The sequence below is a fragment of the Anabrus simplex genome, chromosome 5, assembly GCF_040414725.1.
Source record: "Anabrus simplex isolate iqAnaSimp1 chromosome 5, ASM4041472v1, whole genome shotgun sequence".
NCBI classification, from domain to species: domain Eukaryota; kingdom Metazoa; phylum Arthropoda; class Insecta; order Orthoptera; family Tettigoniidae; genus Anabrus; species Anabrus simplex.
The window spans coordinates 320,688,916-320,712,041 of NC_090269.1; the positions used below are offsets into that span (position 1 = coordinate 320,688,916).

A 23,126-nucleotide genomic window follows, 5' to 3' on the forward strand; every position below is an offset into this window, starting at 1 on the left:
TAAGAGTAGGAGCTATGTTCCTTATTTATGTACTACATCTGTGTTTCTGATATACAGCTGTTGCTAAGGCTTAAGATTGCTTTTAAATATTCATTTTTTAAAAATCACTGAGCATGTATTGTTGTATTAATTAATGTTTATAAATTTCTAGTGTTTCTAAAATGTTCAGTTTTATGCTTAAGTATTCCTTATTATTTCTGTAAATATATTATGGGTACCATTATTAAAACTTATTTATGTATCAGTGTTAGGTATTAATTTGATTATTCCAGACTAATTGTGAAATATTATTGCATGCATCATAAAATCCAAAATAAGCAGTTTAGTCAAGTTAGAATAGAGTACTGAAGCTAAATATTAGCTCTTGTAGGGAACATTTGATCTCAGATAAATACAGTATTCCCTTTTAGAACTTAACTTCTAAAAACGTTGATCTTCACTCACAGCGATATAGGCCTATATTCTATATTATATTAGTTCACTTTCTCTATAGTGCCAACCTGTAAATTCAGGAAGTTGGTGGTTTCAGAAAAAATCATCTCCCCTACACTCCAAACCTATTTGTACTCCCTAAACACTTTGTAAAGACAAATTTGAATACATCAAATCAATCAAATCAATCAATACTGATCTGCATTTAAGGCAGTTGCCCAGGTGGCAGATTCCCTATCTGTTGTTTTCCTAGCCTTTTCTTAAATGATTTCAAAGAAATTGGAAATTTATTGAACATCTCCCTTGGTAAGTTATCCAATCCCTAACTCCCCTTCCTATAAATGAATATTTGCCCCAGTTTGTCCTCTTGAATTCCAACTTTATCTTCATATTGTGATCTTTCCTACTTTTATAAATGCCACTCAAACTTATTCGTCTACTAATGTCATTCCACACCATCTCTCCGCTGACAGCTTGGAACATACCATTTAGTCGAGCAGCTCTCCTTCTTTCTCTCAATTCTACCCAGCCCAAACTTTGCAACATTTTTGTAATGCTACTCTTTTGTCGGAAATCACCCAGAACAAATCGAGCTGCTTTTCTTTGGATTTTTTTCCAGTTCTTGAATCAGGTAATCCTGGTGAGGGTCCCATACACTGGAACCATACTCTAGTTTGGGTCTTACCAGAGACTTATATGCCCTCTCCTTTACATCCTTAACCGGGCGAGTTGGCCGTGCGTGTAGAGGCGCGCGGCTGTGAGCTTGCATCCGGGAGATAGTAGGTTCGAATCCCACTATCGGCAATGGTTTTCTGTGGTTTCCCATTTTCACACCAGGCAAATGCTGGGGCTGTACCTTAATTAAGGCCACGGCAGCTTCCTTCCAACTCCTAGGCCTTTCCTATCCCATCGTCGCCATAAGACCTATCTGTGTCGGTGCGACGTAAAGCCCCTAACAAAAAAAAAAAAAAAAAATTACATCCTTACTACAACCCCTAAACACTCTCATAACCATGTGCAGAGATCTGTACCCTTTATTTACAATCCCATTTATGTGATTACCCCAATGAAGATTTTTCCTTATACTAACACCTAGATACTTAAAATGATCCCCAAAAGGAACTTTCACCCCATCACATTCAGACCTTAAAAAGTGTTCATTGATAGAATTATCAGTAACATGTGATTATTATCTGGGTATTTCTTAAACAGATGAAAGAAATGTGTGTAAAGTGGAGACAGGCAGTTCTGTTATATTGTGTGACATGGATGAGCATTAAACTTAATAGTTAATTAGAAACTTAAATAGCTCTAGTCCAGAGAAACATATTAACATATTTTTATGTTTTGAACATGTAATAAACAGGTCAAAAATCTAGCGAAATAGCATATTTTAACATTATGCTGTAATAAAGAAGTATATCTCAATTAATTCTATAGCCCTATATTTTACAAATTTATTAGGTTAAAGCAAAAATATACCTTCTTATTAAAATTTACCTGTTTTTGTAAATGTTTCAAGTGATGTTTACAAAAAAAATTAATGAAACATTTAATTGAATGGATTTATATGTAATGCAATCTGATACCTAAATGAAGTCAAATGAGGGGTTTTAAAGGAAAATAAGCGATAGCACACAGGACAGTAAAAGGTAATAATTAAGACCTTAAGTGTCATGCTAATCGGTAAAGGTTTGCCATCCCTGCTGCAGTGTCTAAAATAATAATAATTTTGTGTGGCTATTTCTAGCCGAGTGCAGCCCTTGTAAGGCAGACCCTCCAATGAGGGTGGGCGGCATCTGCCGTGTGTAGGTAACTGCGTGTTATTGTGGTGGAGGATAGTGTTATGTGTGGTGTGTGTGAGTTGCAGGGATGTTGGGGAGAGCCCAAACACCCAGCCCCCAGGCCATTGGAATTAACCAATGAAGGTTAAAATCTTCTACCCGGCCGGGAATTGAACCCGGGACTCTCTGAACCGAAGGCCAGTACACTGAGCATTCAGCCAACGAGTCGGACAGTGTCTAAAATTACAAATACTTTCTATCTTCTTGCCAGGTACATGTGCTCCACTATTCATAAATTCCTCACTGTGCACACACCAACTGATAATGCATTGACATTATAGTTCATTTCTTAAACCATTGACAGAGAAGAAGTAATAAAAGTAAGCTAGAATAATCAAGAAATAGAAAGCTAGAATTGCATTTTGAGAAAAGATAGCAACATGTATCAGATAAAAGATATTATCATAAACAACTCTTTCAGTGAGATATTCTGGTGATCAATAAGTGGTAGATCTTATCGTATGAGATATAAAAATAAACAAAGCAGTGTGAATTTTAACACTCTTATATTTTTGGGGCAATAGCTCCTATTTATTGGGAATGTTAAAAACATTTAAATGAAGTAAGGAATCAATTTATTAAGACCAGTTTTCCAATAAAACAACCTATAGGTGGTTGTGTTTTCCTCTTACAGTATTTCACTTATGCAATGTTCTTTGTGTATAGTGTATCACAATTTTGGCCTTGTTCACTTGTTTTTTCAATGACTATCTGTACATCTGCTGGAGGATTCACACAACTGAATACCATCTACAGTTGCACATGAGTAAAAGTGGACTAATGTGGATAATTCCATTTTTTCTAGAAGTCTGGCCTTGAGATTTATTTATAGCCATAGCAAATGCTGAAACTTTGACATACAGAAAGGTATGTTTGGGTCGGTTGATGTTAGCTTTAGTCTCGTGATGAAAATAATACGAGGAGTGGGGCAAAAGTCATGGCAACTATTTTTTTTCTTGTAGATATGTGAACGAATCACAAACGTATATGTGTCGTGTGGAAGTTCTGCAGGCATAGTGTGTATGTAGAACAACAGATAGCTCTGTGATAGCTGGTAGTAGCACAGCGAGGGCTGTGAAATCAGTCAGTTGGTGAGTGTCATGCGAGATGGACGTAACCCATGTTGAGTAGCGCGCTTACATCAAAATAACCGTTCTCCAAGGGAGAAATGCGATGGAATGTCACAGTGAATTAGTGGAAGCCGTTGGGAATAATGCCCTACCATACCGTACAGTAACACGGTGGATAAGAAAGTTTCAGCAAGGACGTGTGTCAACCAGTGATGAACAACATTTGGGACGACCTGTCAGTGTGTGGACCGACATGGCACGTGCCGTCATCAAGCAGCTCCAGGTTGAAGACAGACAATGGACGCTACTGGAGTTAGAGAGGGCAAGTGGCATCGAGAAACGCATCATCCACAGGAAAATGTGTAATGAGCTGCAACTGCGTAAAATCGCATCGCGGTGGGTACCACATGCACTGACGGAAGTTCAAAGATGGGTGTGCTATGCAATATGCTCCGACTACCTTGCACACTGGCAACAGGACGGCAATCAATTCTTGTCACGAATAATCGTCATCGATGAATTTTGGGCCAGGGCTTGCGAACCAGAACTGAAACGTCAGTCTGTGAGGTGGCGACATGATGGATCACCAAGGAGGCAGAAGGTCAGTCAGAATCCTTCCCCAGTCAAATTGATGGTGATCGTCACGTATGACGTCAGGGGTGTCATTGTTTGTCACTTTGTTCCACATGGCAGAAAAGTGACCGCACAGTACTACAGGGACTTCCTGGTGCAACAGGTGCGACGTGGCATTCAGGAGAAATGTCCGAATCTTGTGGACAGTGCAATAATCCTGCACAACAATGCAAAACCACATAAAACAGAGTGTGTAGGGCAGCTACTGCGATGTTGGGGATGGGAAGAATCGGAGCACCCACCATACTCTCCCGACATTTCGTCCTGTGATTTTGATCTCATTCGAAAGATAAAGGAACCACTACATGGTAGGCGGTTTGCAACACAAGAGGGCATTGTTAATGCTGTGCACCAACAGGTGACCCGATTCACACATGGTGCGGCAAATGCTGAGGCAGATGGTATTCAGCGCCTCCCACATCATTGGCAGCGTGTGGTGTCGGTAGCAGGGGACTGCTTTGAGGGTTTTTTAGGCCCAGGTTTGTCATGTCAACTTTATGTGTACTGTGTTGTCATTCTTTTGCACCGGGAAGGTCATATTGCCCTGTATACTACCGTAACAAATTAGTGCATTATGATATTTCAGTGCTATTCATTGTCCACACATGTAGTTAACACCTTGTCCTTTTGTCTATATATGTCACACTTTCCAACCGGACTGGTATCTTCAAGAAAAAAAAAAATAGTGCCATGACTTTTGCCCCAACCCTCGTATTGCCTCTTCCAAGCCATGTAAGAATTTCCAGTTCAAATTCATTGTCATTACACCATATTCCAGAATGGTACTCACCACAGGTAATGTAGATGCAAGGCAAATCCGACTGAAATTGCTGGAAACTCCAAGAGAACTGAGCAGCCAACATCCAAGCTGATTCAAACCTGCCAACCAACAGGCGATTTCATGATTCTCCCCCTACACACTGTGAAATTGAAAATGAGAAGAGGCTTTAGCTCAGTAAATACTACTCACTACATGAATCGAAAAAATTAGATCTGACATTAAAACTCAGGCTTTTGAGGTTTGAATTCCAGTCAATCATGGGTTTTTCATCTCAAAATTCATGTAGTGTCAGGAAGAACATCCAGCATTAAACTTCTGGCCAAAATCAAATAGCTGGGATAAGCTGAAGAAAGAAATTCAAACTCAGAGTATTTAAGGCTTCAACCATGGAAATCCATTCAATAATTATTGCACAATTTGATTTATTTAATGAAACATGATAATGAAATGAATATTGTTAACAATGAACACTTCCCAAGGTCATATAATGCACCGAACCCCATAAATTTATGTTCCTTCTGGAATTATACATAAGGATATCTTTTTTTTTTAGAAATAAATATTAACTGTATTTTGTGGTGTTCTAAAATTTAAAAGGGTTTTGAAGATATATTAATCTTGGTAATGTGTTGTTCATTATGATTTAAAGGTACTTCACCATGGCAGCACAGCAGTTCACTGGGATGCTGAAGGTGGATCAAGAACAGCTCTAGTCTATGTTCGATTAGAACGCAGCTGTGCCACGCTAACCTGGAGTCGACCAGGCTGGAGTGGCCTACGGACTGGAGCTGGTGGAGGTGGATCTTCTCCAGATTACTGCCTTGCAGCTAATCCTGAGGAGATGGTAGCTCCAGGATTGACAGCCAAACTAGCTAGTGGGGAGAGTGCAGGGACAGCTCTTGAAGAAGGCTATCTGGACTTGGCTGCTGTGAAAGAGATCGCTCTTGGTGGCCGTGACAGGGAAAAGGATCCTGACCTAGTGACAGCCTGCAAGCGCTATGGACTGGATCGATTTCCTTGTTCAGAATGCTGTTTGGCCTTGGTGTATGGGGCTAATCTCAGTGACAATCGCATTTTGTTCCTTCTATGTCCACCCACACTTTGCAGGTATTATAACCATTTACTTTCATGTGCTTTAAATGAACTAATTTCCCAATCAACTTTCACTCCTAGCCTTGTTAACACTACGCTCAAGATGAAAATTTCCACAGATTAGTTCTAAAGTCAAACACAATAGTCATCATCATGATCATATCATCATCTCTCCACTCCAGCAAGCCAGGTGCGGTTATTTATGAGCCTCCTCCAGTTTGTCCTGTTCATCCGCAGCTGATGTTCTACTTTTTGCTGCCAATTTACATCACATTTGGCAAGGTCTTTGAAAAATGCTTTCCCCCAACCATCACAAGGCCTCTGCGCCTCATACCAGCAACATTCCTTTCATAGTGTGCTCTTGGGTCCTATTTGGATCTATCCTTCTCATATGTCTATACCGTTGTAAACTACTTAATTGTAAGGTTCCTAACAGGCTCTTGTCCTATCCAAGTTGTTGCTATATGTTTTCTCTCCTTGTCTTTTGGAGACAAGAATGGAGGAACTTCATTTCACTGGCCTGCAAGCAACTTTTTTGCAGGTCCAGTTAAAGTTGTTGCTTCCAGTCTACACATTAGAATTGGTACAACATTTGTTTTGTATGGTGTTATATTTGAAGCTTGGGAAAATCTGTTATCTGAAAGCAGTTGACGAATGGAGCGGTAGAATTTTGATTCAACTTGTATCCTATTGCCTATTTCTTGGTTTGTGGTATTGTCAGAAAAAACATAGCTTCCTAAGAATTTGAAATTAATAATATCTTCTTCTTCATTTTGTTCTCACAGGTGGATTTCTTCAGGATTTTAACTCATCACCAAATCAATGTTCAGCTGATGACCACTCCCATTTTTAAAATTCTTCTTGCCGAAGATCTAGATGTACTTCTGATCCTGCCTCACCCCATACCATAATATCATCAGTAAACACAAGTGCATTTGTTGTATGATCCTTCCTTTCCACTGCTCAAACATTATAGTATGTGTGTAAGTGGGGTAAAGTCAGTTGGGAATGAGGGAGCAACAGAAAGAGGAAGACAAATATGAAAACACAAAATGATAAGGACAGTCACCACATATTCATACTGTCATTTTCAAATAGTCCGGCTCTACGGCTAAATAGTTAGTGTCTAGGCCTTTGGTCACAGGGGTCGTAGGTTTGATGCCCGGCAAAGGCCGGCAATTTTAACCATAATTGGTTAATTGCGCTGGCACGAGGACTGGGTGTCTATGTGTCATCTTCATTATCATTTCATCCTCATTACGATGCGCAGGTCGCCTACGGGAGTCCGTTCAAAAAACCTGCACCTGGCGAGCCAAACTTGTCCTCGGACACTTCCAGCACTAAAAGCCATACGCCATTTCATTTCATCTTCAAAGAAATGGGCTCTCTCCTTATCAGTCCTAATTCTTCCATGTGAATTTCCTCTCGGACCCTGACAAGCTCATTTCTGCTTCCCAACTTCATCGCTGTTTTTTCTTATTATATGTTCCTTTTTATGTTCCTATTTTTCTATATTTGTCCATTTTTATCTATCAGTTAAACTACATTGACTTGGTAAGTTCCAGAATGCTGTGGTGGATACGACTTACTAACATTGGTCTTAGCAAATTTTATAGTGCTAGTAGCTGAATAGTCTGCTTAAAATATAAAAATTTCTTATGTCACCTTCATTTTAAAACTTCAGTGCTGATGTCTTTGTACAGAAGGTTGATCGGTTTATATCTGATCAGCTGCTCAACATACTGCCACCTAATGAGTGGCTATTGGGACTACAGGTCTGCTGATGTGAGCAGTCTTGCGTTTGGCCTTGTAGGTGTGCGAGTGTCATGAAATGGTGCCAAAAATCAGCTATTATTGGGAAAGGTGTATTATGGTCCTTTTCCATGCTCATTTTTCATACACTCACATAGTGAAATGCACCTAGCAGCGTCAAAATGGAAGCAGATGAAGCACATATCCATTTCACTGGTTGTGGTCATATTCAGCTGATAGCATACCGTGACATCGATGGTGGTAGGTGGAGTAGCTTTGTTCGACACTGCCAGAACAGTTTCCCATGTGGGTTTGTTGTTGTCTCAGGATTCAGTTATGTGGGTAAGTTGAAAGAAACCATGGAAGCAAATGCAAGATTCTTGCAGGAATCTATTATGATGCTTATGTATCAGACAGATGTCCTACAATTATAGAGTGAACTCAAACCAGGTGCAGATCCATGTGGATAAGTCTTGAAGTCAAACATCCAGAACATCTCTGTATTTGTATCATGAAATGGGACAGGAATCAGAAATTCATATAATTCGGTTTCAAAACATTCCTGTAAAGAGCCCTGATGCTAGTCCAATGGATTACGTACATTTGGACTGTTGAAAATAAGTCTCCAACATCACCATCCGTGCACCCTGGAGGGTCTATGGAAAGTTTACAGGGAGGAATGGGGCAGAATTCCCATGCCTGTGCTCCATTGGAGTTTGCTTCAATGGAAACTTCAATGCTGGTCAATAGTCCACAGTGTTGTGGGGATTCCAATAAAACATGTCGGGTGGTGGCGGCTAGGCATTTCGTAAGGTGGGTATCCTTGAAGATCGGTCAGGTATAAACCAAACAATCTTCTGTCTAAGCTCTTCTTTCAGTACACTGGCTATACATTCCATCAGTATGTGCTGTTAGTTGTTGATGGTAACTTAGGACTACAGATGTACAGCTAAGTAATGTGAGTAATTTATGAACACACTGACACCAAGTTGACATTAATTGGAGTAAATCCATGATGCTTGGACTGTTGAAAATAAGTCTCCAGCATCACCATCCATACATGCTGGATGGTCTATGGAAAGCCTACAGGCATTGACATTATGTTAGTCCTTTAAAGAAACACAGAAATTGTATTTCTGTAAGATGTTAATGTAAATTAGTTAATATTCTCAATTTCATAGTGAAAGGAATAATTTGATATAGTAACTAAATGTTACATTTTCAAATTCCAATAGCTTAATTTTAATACCTAATAAGCATTAAATATACAATTATGATGATTTATACTTCTAATTTTCATTATTATTGGATTTGTGGTCTCAAGAAATAGTGCCTGTAGAGAGCTGGTAGATTGAGATTGATATTGAGAAATAGTTTCATTTTTAAGAGAGAGAATGACAGATTGTTTAGGGTTTATCTGCCAATGGAATTGAATAATGTGGTTTGATTTATTAGGACTGTCCACTCCTTGGCTGAATGGTCAGCACACTGGCTGTGGTTCAGAGAGCCCCGGGTTTGATTCTTGGTCAAGTCAGGGATTTTAATTTTAAAAGATTAATTCCCTTGGCTTGGGGACTAGGTATTTGTGCTATTTCCAACATATCCTTGTAACTCATACGCCACACAGAACACTATCCTCCACCGCAATAACGTGCAGTTTCCCATACACGGCAAGTGCTGCGCACCCTCATAAGGACTGCACCAGTCTAGCAATAGCAACACAAAATTATTATTATTATCTAACAGTATTGAGGATTCTGGTTATTTCACTAGGTGATTGATTAGGTAGTCTATTTTAATATATGCTGAAACTGAAGCCACTAAGGGTGTTTTATTCTACAGGATGTGGTATATGGGCCTATGCTGGGTGGTCCGAGGCCTTAAGAGGCAGTTACAGTTGACTGATCGACGCATGCTGTGGCTGAAAGAACAGTATCTCCAGTTGTACTTTGAGGAATGCTGCTGTGGGCCTATGACAGCTGATGCTATTCGGGTAATCATAACTTGCTCAAATAAAGCTTACAGAAGTTCAAATGAATGCTCAATCTTTCATTTATATATTTGTCTTGCTTGTTAATTCACTGCTTTTACATGATTCTGTGCCCTTGATTCTAGACATAAATCATTTATATTAAATGTATCTTACCATCTTATCTCCTTCATTTCTATCCTACTGGCTTGAGTTCATATACTTTTACAGTAAGGTTATTTTTCCCAAGAATCTGCATTTGAAAACCATTTACTAAATACAGGGCAAAAATATGCAGACATGAACATAAGCATGAGAATTCTCCACATCAATGCTAAAGGACAGACTCCAAAAACTCTAGACCAGTACAAAGAATGCTCAATTGAATTACATCTCAAAGCATCAACAAGACTCGCAGTACATGGCTTTCACCACAAGATGTGCAAAAGAATTGCTTTCCACGACCCATCACCAAATTGTACAGCTCTCATTGTGACAGATCATGTCAGTGTCACCATTTTAGTCAGTGCCAAAAAAGGACCAAATCATTAATTGAATATAGTAGCGAGAAGTGATATAAAAATAACTGCTTAATACTGTGCATGAGTATGTTTTATTATTATATAGGTTAAATTCCTAAATGGAGTATGTCATATTTTTGTACTGACGAAAACGTAGATAAAAGTTGTGAGATACCAAGTATCCCACAAATGTACCATGATGAACTTAATACTTATGTATTGTCCCAAAGAGATATATAAGCTATAGTATATGTTCAGACGATAATTAAGAGTAATAATAAAAATAACATCATTCAATCCATTAGGTTTAATTTTTGAAGAGATATCAGTATATTTTATACAATTCAAGCAATTATGGTGTGTCAGACCAAAGCAGGGGAGACAGAAGAATTTGAAGTTAGAACAGGTCTGAGACAATGAAATATACTATCACTTTTCCTATTTGTTATCATCATGGGTTAATAAAGAAATGAAAAAGAGAACTGGGTCAGGAACACTAAAAGCATGATTATTTGCTAATGACATTGTGCTGTTAGGTGAAAGTGAAGAGGAAGTTCAAGAACAGGCAAACAGTGGAATGAAGTGATTGAAGAATGGAGAACAAAAATTAACAAGGAAAAGATCAAAACTGATGTTCTTACAAAAGGATCAAGAAATGGAAGGTGAGGTGTAACAATTCAGGAGAAACCACTAGAGATAGTAAGAATATTTCAATACCTAGTGAGTGTGAGATAAGTAGAAGAGTGTAGTTAGTTGGAGGGTTTTAACAGAGTGTGAGAGGACTGTTATTGAGTAAGGAAGTGCCAATATGATGCAAGGAAATCATTTACAAGGACTACTTTCTACCAATCTTGACGTATGGAGCTGAAACTTGGGCAATGATCAAAGCAAAGGAAATTCAAATCTAGAAAAGTGAGAGGAAATTCATAAGAAGTATGCTAGCCAAGACAAGACAGGACCAAATAAGAAATATGGTAATATGAGAAACACTAGGTGTATGCATAGTGAGAGAGAGAGTACAACGATTGAGACTGAGGTGGTATGGGTATGTGAAAAGAATGTGAGGAACAAGGATCCTGAAGTCAATGATTGCACTGGAGGTTGAAGGGAAAAGATCTGGAGGTAGACCCAGGAAATGGTGGAAAGTAGAAATTGAACATGATCTAAGGAAGAGAGTGGCGAATTTTCAAAACGTCTTTGATGTAGAATGGTGGAAAGACAGGCAGAGATGGAGATCAATGGTCCTCAATCCAAGATCAAATTGGATAAGGGGGATGATGATGATGATGATGATGATGATGATGATGATGATGATGATGATGATGATGGTGGTGGTGGTGGTGGTGGTGGTGGTGGTGGTGGTGGTGGTGGTGGTGGTGGTGGTGGTGGTGGTGGTGGTGATGGTGAATTAACTTTCTTCATAACAACTCAAAATTGTCCCTTTTACTTCTCCTTTCTTACATAATTTACTATGAGTCATTGCCTATGCTGCATTGATTGTATAGTAAAGCCTGTGCATGGAATCTGTGAAGTATGGTGAAGCATGCGAGTGTATGCTTCCATCACTTTATCCTACCCAATATCAAGAAAGAAGCCAGCAAGTTAAGTTAGCTCTGAGAATCCCACATACCTTTACGTGCATAACACAGATCTGCACAACATATATTGTGATGCACCTTCTCTTAGGCTACTGTCATTTAAAAATATTAATATGCAGCTTTTTATTTCCAGTATAAAACATGTTTTATTTTCTGATTTTGATGTGTTCTCCGCTTCAATACTAATACAGTCAAATGTGTAGTGTCAACCAGTTATGTTCTCTCTTCCACACTATCCCTTTCATGATGACTACTCATTGTACCTGCCATCTGTGATGCTGCCTGTACAGAATGCTTGTTTCCTCACTGCTACTTCACAGATTATGTGTATGGACTTTAGTGTGAAACATCAACAGAAACATGAAATCATTTTATAATGTAGTAAATCTTTGAAGTGGAAATTTTTATCAATATTATTATGCCATTTATTACTCTTCTATTCGTTAATATTTGGCCTGCAATTCTTGTAGGATAAATCATGTTCTCTGTATGGAGTAAATTTACTGATATAATGAAACAGAAGTTATTTTAAGTGAAAAATATTGATAAAGTTTGATATCTATAAATCTCAATGAAAGAAATTCCAGTCTATTCATCAATCAATTTTAGCATTTCTGATAGTTCCAGGTCAGTAAGAGGAATCTGTACTTTTGATGTCTTCCATATTCAGGTGTGTGTATGTGTCTCAAATTAAGGTACAGTATGGAAAACTATTTTTTTCATTGTTTGCTCAGGTCTTTGGTGGACGAGATTGGGCATTAACTGGCAATGTGGGTGGCATGTCTCCTCCGGATAATGGTACGCTGAGACGAGGTCCATCAGCAAAGTTCAAGAAAAAGAAGTCTGTGGGTAACATACAAGCTCTTAAGGTGAGGAAAAAATAGGATATATTAACAGTTGTGTCCATTTCATGTGACTAGCGAAAGAGCTTTTTATCTGTTTAGTTTAAGTGCAACATGAGTTATAATATTAAGTCAATAGAGAGAGAGAGAGAGAGGAACAAGAAAAGGAATACATAATAGGATAAACACAATGGTGGGTCAGCGTGGAAAGAGGGAGGAACAGAAAGAGGACACAAGGATAAACATGAAAGGGCAAGACAATCGCCACATCTTCATACACTGCCGTCTTCAAATAGATTGTCTCTCTCCTCTCGTCAATCCCAGTCCTCTCAGCTCCCGACGGCTCCTTTCTGCTTCCCAGTTTTATCAGGAGGGCAGGCATAAATGCTCATTGAGGCGCCTTGACAGATCTTCAGTCTTCATGTGGGAAGTATAGGATAAAAAGAATGTCAGATAAGTATAGGAAAAGGGGAGAAAACTAAGAAAAAGATCAATAGAGGTAGCAAAAGATTAGGAATACAGGACAAACACAAAAGGAGAAAAGGATCTTAATGATAAGGCACTTGTTTGTTCCTTTCCAATACTTATGTGTTATATTGTTTTATGACGTATAAGCTAAACAAATGTGATTGACTGTATTAGAGTGTTGTTTTTTCTTAATAATGATCATAATCTTAAATCATCTCTAAACAATGTGTGGTATACCGGGCGAGTTGGCTGTGCAGTTAGGAGCATGCAGCTGTGAGCTTGCTCCTGGGAGATAGTGCTTTTGAGCCCCACTGTTGGCAGCCCTGAAGATGGTTTTCCGTGGTTTTCCATTTCCACACCAGGCAGATGCTGGGGCTGTATTTTATTTAAGGCCATGGCTGCTTCCTCCTCACTTCGAAGCCTTTCCTATCCCATCATCGCCATATGACCTATCTGTGTCGGTGGGATGTAAAACAAAATTGTAAAAAAAATGTGTGGTATTGTTTATACAGGACATTCAAAACTAAGCTCCACGCATGCTCTGTCAGACCTGGCATCTAGCAGTTGACCAACAAGGAGGGCAGTCTAAATGTCAAGCTGTAACACACCATCTGTTGGTTACAATTGTGTGAGGTTATACAAACTTGTCAGACGTGTGATAGCAGTGATGCAAAACACTAGAGAGCAGCAGATATCTCTCGTTGAGACATATCATTTAAAGAAGAAGTCATATGAAGAATGTTTACATAAATGTTACTATCCTTACCTGGAGACTCCTTGGCCATCAAAATGTACTATAAAGCAGTTGTGTAAGAAATAGAAAGAAACAGGCTCTGTTTCTGAAAGGATGAACTCTCACGAAGGAATGGCTTCAAGGTATCTGAGCGAGAATGGAATAGAGTCTGAAAAAAATCAATCTGGTGATTCTCCCAAGAAGGTCGGCGTTTCTATAGGTTCTACCTGTAAAATCCTTAAAATGGTCAAGTGTCACCTGCACAAAATATCTGCAGTTCATAAATTAAATCATACTACTGACCTGGATGTGTGCTCAACATTTTGCAGGTTGATTTTACAGTCTCTATATGATGGAGCTATGGATCTCATACTTCTTTCTATGAGTGCTGAAGCTTGGTTTCATCTGAGTGGTTATGCAAATGGTGAAAATAGTCATCAGTAGGGCAGTGAATATCTTCACACAGTTCATGAAGTTCCATTGCACGATGCAAAAGGGAGGGTATAGTGCACGATTAGTGCAAAATGGATAAACGCTGTTTGAAAGCCTTGTAATATTTGCTTTGTTAATTAATGTTTGTGAAGGGTATTGCCAATGATGTGGAGGCCATGGGAATGAAACCTGGAAATTAACACACCATGAGTTCCTGAATTAAATCTGCCAGTGCACAGAAACAATCCTTGACCAGCCATCAGTAGTACTGATACTCGACCAAATAGTGCTGGTTTGGTGCTCGTGAGTGATACTCAACCAAGTGGGAGTAGTTCTGCGAATAAAACAAAGCAGACTAAAACTTTAAGTAAGCAAAGTCAATGGCTGGTATGTAATGCATATGAATACGTTACGAAGAACAACGTAGGCAAGAGTTGTTGTTGTTGTTGTTGTTGTTATTATTTTTATTATTTCGTTATGCCCAACTAAGGAGCGTGATTGAACTTATTTAGCTGATGTCATTGCGTTTTCTTCTCCCAAAATCTCTTCAGCTTCTAGCCGTGGCTTTTCTTGTGATCTTCTGGGGAGGTTTTGTTGCTGGTAGTGCTTGGATGATGTTTAAAGCAGTGATTGTTGACTAATTTTCTGAACTTAGATCTGTCTAACACAATGTCATCTGTGTTGCCTATTTCCTGAATATCTTTTCCAACTTCGAACAGACAATTGTTTTTTACTTTCATAGATAGGGCAAGGTTCAGAATTCTTTTGGTCAATCTCTGATTACTCATTCTGAAATCATCATCATCATCATCATCATCATCATCATCATTATCATGTACCCAGTCCTGATTTTACTCTTCCTTTCTTTACTGAAAGTGAGACACTGATATTAGCTGCATAAAAGTAATATTTTAATAGGTTGACTTTGATATGAATTCAAGCATAGTAATTAGGGAGACCTGTTATTTGCATTTAAAATAGCTAATGGTGATCATTTACAGTTATTTGAAAGTCCTTTGTCGAGTTTATTTGCCAATTCCTTCTTTCTTTCTTTCTTTCTTTCTTCCTTCCTTCCTTCCTTCTTAACACCTGTGACCACTGCACGCGTTATGCACGAAACAAAATATTCTGCGATATTGACTTGTGCTGTGGTTTATGATTGGGTTTTTATATTGACGTTTGCTGACGTGTTTAAGTAATTGACGCAAAATAAGACAACCCTGCTCTTGACAGCACTCACTTGCCTTTTAAATGACATGCACCCCTTGTGTCCAGAGGAAAGAAACCGACTGACAACCCTCATTATCACCAGGACGGGTCAATTGACAACCTTCATTATCACTAGCATGGGCCAAGTTTTAGGATCAGAAGCTGCCGTATGGGTATACATTCAGCGTCAGGAGTTTACTGCCTTGATGAGGCTCCCCACCAGGTGGCAGAGGCTGGGCCCAGCAAAGCGTGCATGGTGCTAGATTCTGAACACCTGGTTATAAAGAGATGCAATGAATTAACAGTGACCAGTAGCTGAAATCTTTCATTGATGAAATTATAATTAAAAATACAATTAATTGATATAATTCTTTATTTCTTACATTTCTATATTTTCAATAAAGTGAGCAATACCTCCCATTTTAATCATATTTTTATTCTAATAATTAAGAATTTCCTTATTTTCGTAGGTACAAGCATTTGGTCCTTGAACATTTAAAATTAATATTTGTCATGACAACTACCTATTGTACCTGTTGATGACAGGTTAGCTTTTGTAAAATTGTAGCTGTAATATTGTCTAGTCGAGATGAGTGTCCACAAAAGAGACAGAGTACACCTCAACTAACAATAGTCAGTCTCTGTCATGTTATTGATGATCAGTTTTTGGGGCTTTGGACATTGTAGGCTATCCCATTTTGTTTTCTTCTGGCTCAGTAATATTAAAATATGCAAGGCATGAAGTGCCCCACTTCATCCTCCTTTATGATCTCTTTCCTCATCATTCATCTAGTGTTCGATCCTTCATGTGTTTCTTCCCATTTTGATAGTCAACTTGGTCATGCATCATACAAAGACAATCATGACCACAACTACCACTATCCCCACTACTACTTAACAATATATATAGTACATGTCCGCAAAGGTTGCTATTGATGTTGGCTCTATAAAAAAAAAAGTGTCTTGACTGGGATGTTCAAAATTAAACTTAAAGTAAGGTTTGTCTGAAACATTTCTAAGTAAAACTGACTATTTCCAAAATACTGTATGTGTAAGAAACCATTTCAACCCCTTCTGCCTTTAAATATTATTATGCCAATTAGCCCAGCATTTAAGGTAACCCAGTTGTTAAATACCGTACATGCTGAGTTTCATTAAAGTATGCCCTGCTGTTTTCACATGATACTTAAACAAAGAAACAAACAAAACAAACCTAAAGGCGGATGGAAAATGAACCAGTAGTCTCTGAAATTGAAAATGAAAATCCACAGCCTGTTTCCAGTCATTCAACCGGATCAGGAATGGGATGAAAGAAGCCCCCATCTAGCGGTGAGGAGAGGAATTGTGCCGGCTGCTGAAGCCTGTCGCACTCCTCTGGGGCTATGATTAATGAATGACAGATGAAATGAAATGATATTGGAGTGTGTTGCTGGAATGAAATATGACAGGGAAAACTGGAGTGCCCAGAGAAAAACCTGTCCCACCTCTGCTTTGTCCAGCACAAATCTCACATGGAGTGACCAGGATTTGAACCACAGAACTCAGGGGTGAGAGGTCAGCGCGCTGCCGCCTGAGCCATGGAGGCTCTTCAACCAGTAGTCTATATCACATGAAAATGTTTATTAATCAATCAAAATGATCATTTTCATAATGTAAAAATGAAATATCAGTTTTTTAATAGAAATAATTGAGTAGCTTTCAGTAAACATCATTTTAAAACTGTTTATAATATTCTTGGTTTATACCTGACACTAGATTACTGAACTCTATAACGTGGCAAATTTTATACAATTATTGTTTGTTAGAAATGAGCCTGTGGGTCGTTGAGTCTTGTGTACTTTGGTCCTTAAAATAACATTATCATCTCTTCCAAATAATTGAAGCTACCATGCTTCATTACCTGCTTTGTTATCACTTGCATTATATTGCCAACTGAAGCTGTGATCCTTAATTATGCAATAAGTATTGAACAAACTATTTTACTAGGTCAGTACCAAGAATATTTCTTTACTTTGATTGAGGTTAATCCATTAATTGAATCTCCTACAGGCTGTTAGACATGAAGTTCCCAATAAATGTACCATTTTAAATATCTGTGGTGCATTCTTTCACAGTATTCTTCAATACTGTATGGAATTCTACACCGGAAAAATTTTAGTCAAGTTTCTGAAGTTTTACTTATCTTGACAGAGGCATTACACATAACAGAATCCTAATTGCCCACTGAAAGCCACTTTTTAGTAAACTGTTAGTCATGGCTGTCATGAACACATATTTTATAATGCACTTCTTAAGGTATGGAATATGGAGAAACTAATAAAATCATGAAAAGATATGAGGATTCCAAATACACCTAGGTCACTTCAACAAATCAATGAACCATATCTTGTTGTAGGCTACAAAAGACTGGTTTAAACTATTTCATTTTTCAGCTAATAAACTGCCATCAGGTCAAAGAGAACTACCATTCATTACATTCAGATGCAAGCTAAAAATTAGTTAATCACACATCCTTTTCGCTCAGTGCAGGAGTACTTAAAAATCAATGAGTTTGTTACATATTGGTAGCAGTATTGAAATTACACTAGCCTGCAAAAAAAACCTTCTTAACGCAGGATTCGAGAAAAAAATTAGTTTTGGCGTTTCACGTCTGGTTTAGTTGCAATTTTACAAAATATTATTTTGTCCTTATGTAAAATTGTTCACACTTAGTATTGATTAAGTTTGATGTATTAATGTAAATTTCAGCTTGCAAAACATAATCATATTTTGCATGCATTGAATACACATAAATACTGCTTTGTAAGCAAGTAGATGGTTTGTATTATATTTTTAATGTATATTGAAATTCGTGAAACTGAAGCATAATGCACCTATTTAGTTTTGGCTGTACAGTTGCTTTTAAATTAATATAACCGTACCTTGAATAAAAATTACATGGTTAAACATACATAGTTTTGTTATTTACATTATGTGCAGGTTAGATTCACACCTCCATCTTTTCCCATTTTCCGTGGAATTTCCGGGTTTTTTAAGTTCTTGAATGATCTCTAGAAGGGTCATCTCATGCAATCGACCAACAGTAATCGGCCATCATATTCACATCCCAACGTCCCTGATAGCGTTGTTCTGCATCTTTGAGATCCTGGTGAAACCTTTCACCTTGTTCTTCACGGACAGCTCCTAAATTTGGAGGGAAATAATCCAGTTGCGAAGCTAAGAAATGAAGCTTAAGGCTCATATTACAACTGAGTTCCTTAAACTTTACCAACATTTTCCTTACAATTTCTTTGTATTGAGGGTCCTTAATGTTGCCAAGGAATTTAGTCACTACATCTTTGAATGCGTTCCATGCCTCTTTCTCAATTTTGGTCATTGTGTCTGTGAAAATTTTATCCTTCATCAGTTTACGAATCTGTGGTCCATCAAATATGCCTTCTTTGATTTTTGCATCTGATAATGAGAAAAATTTAGTGGATAAATATTGGAAGCATAGGCTACTTTTATCTAATGCCTTGACATACAGTTTCATCAATTCTAATTTGATGTGCAAGGGTGGAAGTAGAATTCTTTCATGGTCAATAAGACTTACATTCAAGACATTTTTGGATCTTGGTTGTAGTTGTTTTCTTTCTGGCCATTTCACTGTATCTCAATGTTTATCCCATGCCCTGCTATCCCATTCGCATAGGAAATAGGGAAATTTTGTATAGCCTTTTTGTTGTCCCAGTAACAATCCAATGATCTTCAAATCACCGCAAATTTGCCACCCATGCTCATGATATTTAATTTTTTCAAGCACCAACTTTAAGGTCTCGTATGTATCAGACATTTTTGTGGAGTGTGCAAGTGGATGGATGCCAGAACATTTGTATTATGAAGCAAAACAGCCTTTAAACTTATTTTGGAAGAGTCAACAAAAACACACCAGTTACTAGGATCATACTCTTTCTCTCCCAATTGACGTAGAAGATTTGAAACATCCGTACAAAATACAAGTTCATCTTCTTGAGTATAATACTTTCGGACTGTTATCTTTGAAAGGAAACTGCTTTATCAGTCCATCATAAACATTGCATAAGGGCTGGAGCTTTTAACATGTCTGTTCATTCAAGTGGTCTAAGATGAAAGACAAACTCTTAACTGTCTTATCTTCAATCCTACATACTTTGCGGTCTATTGCGTATCTGGGGGAGTTTGTTATGAATTTACCAGGAAACCCCCAACTACAAAATGAAAGTTTAGATGCAGTAAATCTATAATAAAATGCAAACAATAACAAATCAAATAAAATCACATCACATAATTGTATTCTAAAAAAAGTTGCACGAGAAAATCTCTCAACATTACATCTTACGAATTCATGCAGATACTAAAACACCAAATTGCATCAAAACTAGATGTGATAGGAAAAAAATAGCATCATTTTCAGAATCAGGGCAGTGATTTTCATAAGAATTACATATTTTCTATTTTACCGCAAAATCATGTTGGCTAGTGTTATATATTGTTCTGAGTATGTGTATTCATTGTGTTATATTTTTTGACAATACCTACTATAATATACTTAATGACTGAATAAATTATGTTCTGTATACTGCCATGAACTGTATGAAACAAAATCATAAGATATTTATTTGCCCGCTTCTTATATTGTGATTTCCGGGTTACACAGACACACAGTTACTTAGACAATTCAGCCATGGTGGATTAAAATTTGACCCATTACTTGTTCATAGTTTAGCTTTGATTGTTGCAAGTTTAATCAGTATTAAAGAAAACCTGCTTTTTACTTTATATTTGTGCATAAATTATATACACAACAGTACGAGTAGCAGCTAGCCAATAACACAGATGAGACTGCTAACACTAAGCTAATATGGTCACTATCAACAATCATTATTTGAGTGTTAAAGATAATATTATAATGTTAAAAATATATTAAGATAAAATTTAGTTGTATGAAATAATTCTTATGGAACACTTTATCTAGAAATGTTCATGTAGTTTTACCTGGTAATTTCAAGTCATAAAAGGATCAAATGATTTGGTATCTGAAAGAAACACTTAATTGCAATAAATAGAAAGAATCTTCATATAAACAAAATGTCTATGTAGCAGTTTTATTAATGGACTAATGTCTTAGGACCTGGGCCTCAAGCAACCTCATGAGACTGCTGTTGATCCTGGTAGCGGGTACTTGCGCCGACCAACTGGATCTTCAGGAGGACCCAGCCCTAGTTCTGTACCTGCTCCTAGCATCCTTATGGCAACTCCACGGTCACGGTCAATATCTAGTGATATGGAGGTGCGACAAGGACTTGTGGGTAACAGTCCCCAAGGATCGAGTGACAACCTGGACAAGTTGTCTTCATGTAGCCCCACTCATCATCTCAGCTCTAGTGGCCTGCACAGGTGAGTGATTATAGAGAACTAGAAGAATGTTGAGAAAGCATAATTGTGGCATACTTCAAATATAGAAAGTTAGGACCAATCATAGGAATGTACCGGTACACAAAAACTAATAGTAATAATACTAATACTAAGACAGGCCAGCATGGGAAAAGTAAGGAATAGGAGGAGGAGAACAGGGAAAATGTGAATTTTTATATTCTTTTGACTTCACACAAATGGGTTCTCATGCTGTTACCCATGGTGCTTTGGGTTGTTGTTCCTGAACACTTCTTACACATTATGGAAGACAGAAAATCAAAACCTTTTTACCATACATAAAGGATGTCAGAGACAAGATAACCGAACACAATGTTCACACTACATACATCTCTGGTTTGAAGGTACACAATCTCATCCAACCAGTTAAGGATGACCTCCAGCTCTGATAGGAGGGAATAAACAGATATCCTTGATAATTCCCATAGTTCATTTATTATAAAAGTATTGTTAACTAGATGGATAGAACATGAGATACACATCTCCAGCAGCTCTTAAAATCATCTGTAGCTAAACACACATCACTCTGTAGACATCCCATCCTGTTGAATGAAACCAAACTGTGAACCAAACAGTCACAGTCACCACAGAAAATCAGAGAAGCCATAGATATTCAAAAACACTGAAATAATTTCAGTAGAGATGAGGGTTTACAGATTTGTAATGTCTGAGAACTGTCTATAAAAGGACAAGAAGAACCCTGGATTACCCCAGAGGGCAGCTTTTTCACTGAACAATCTGACTGCTGAGAATAAATACTCCTGCATCTCTCTCCACTGCCAGTTAGCCTTAACGAAGTCTACTGGAATGATGGTGAAACGTTGGCCACTCACCAACCCAGGATGTGGCACTACAGCCTGAAGCAACGCAAATAACAGCATTAGCTTCAGCCACCAAAGTCAAAGAAAGGTTCTTTGTTGAGCACAGTTTATCTACACGTAATTTCTTTTTGGTGGGGGTGGGAGCGAAGATGGACAGACAATGAGATGCACAAGTCTCCAGTAGCTCTTGAAACCAGAAATAGCTGAACACTCATCACTCTGTAGACATCCCATCCTGTTGAATGAAACCATAGCCTACTCTTTTAGGGAGCAACTCTGGACAGACAGACAGATAGACAGACAGACAGACAGACAGACAGACAGACAGACAGACAGACAGACAGACAGACAGACAGACAGACAGACAGACAGACAGACAGACAGACAGACAGACAGACAGACAGACAGACAGACAGACAGACAGATGTAGGGGATAAGAAGAATTTGTGATAAACATATGAGAAGGGAAGAGATAAAAACATAAAAGTGCTTATACAGGTGTAGAAAACTACAAACAAAGGACATAATTATACAGACAGAGAATATGAACACAACTGGTTAACTGTAGTGAATGGACTGATGAGATTGGATCTCTAACCTTTCATGGAAACTTATCATATGTTACCAAGCAAGTGTCTAAGCGATATGTGATCACGTAGATGTCAGTTTGTATTCAAGAGATAGTGGGTTCAAACTCCACTATTGGCAGTCCTGAATATTTTCTGCAGTTTGCCATATTCACACCAGGCAACTGATGGGACTGCACCTTAATTAAGGCCATGGTCACTTCCTATCCCACCGTTGCCATAAGATCTGTCTGTGTCATGTGCCATAAAAAGAAAAACAATTCTATATGTTAACAGAAAATAAATATTGTTTCTTTATTTCTTGTTCCCAACTTCTAATTGTAACTTTTCTTGATTCTTTTGGATATGATCAGTATCTTGTTTCACATGTAGAATGCATCACATGATAAAAGTGCTTGGTACTTGGAGTATTCTCAGTTCCTTAAATAATGGTCTAATCTGTTACTCCTTGGTAATTCCCATAGTTCTTTTATTATAAACGTATTGTCTACATTTGATTTGTAGCAACTTCAGGCACATATAATATAAGAGAGAGCTGAATGAAAATATGGAAGGATGGTGAGGATTTATAAGGATTCAAAATTCCAACAAAGGTTTATTTTGAAAATACTTGAATTGTTAGGGATCTGATTCCTGGTTAGCTTTGTAAGAGTTTAGTGATAAGGTCACCTAGTTGTAAGGAGATGGTTGCCTAGTTGCCTTAAAACAATAATCACCATCACTGCTTAACAACAACAACAACAGCAGCAACAGCAACAACAGCAACAACAACAACAACAACAAGGGTCATACAGCCTCGGCTGCCACATAGATGCGTTTTGATCTGACACCAACTATGCTGCCTGCTGATCAATTTGCCTTCCAGTGTTACTCTGCAAGATGCCAGAGAAA

General features: G+C 38.0%; 1 protein-coding gene across 2 annotated transcripts in view; it reads left to right on the plus strand.

Annotated features, from left to right (window-relative positions):
• LOC136874044 (1-phosphatidylinositol 4,5-bisphosphate phosphodiesterase epsilon-1) overlaps positions 1–23,126 on the plus strand; it is a 374,213-nt gene that overhangs the window by 299,702 nt on the left and 51,385 nt on the right. For both annotated transcript variants that reach the window (XM_067147543.2, XM_067147544.2), the window contains 4 exons: positions 5,410–5,867; positions 9,447–9,597; positions 12,427–12,561; positions 20,523–20,791. In XM_067147543.2, the coding sequence (XP_067003644.2) occupies positions 5,410–5,867; positions 9,447–9,597; positions 12,427–12,561; positions 20,523–20,791 (1,013 nt within the window). The remainder of the gene's footprint in view (positions 1–5,409; positions 5,868–9,446; positions 9,598–12,426; positions 12,562–20,522; positions 20,792–23,126) is intronic.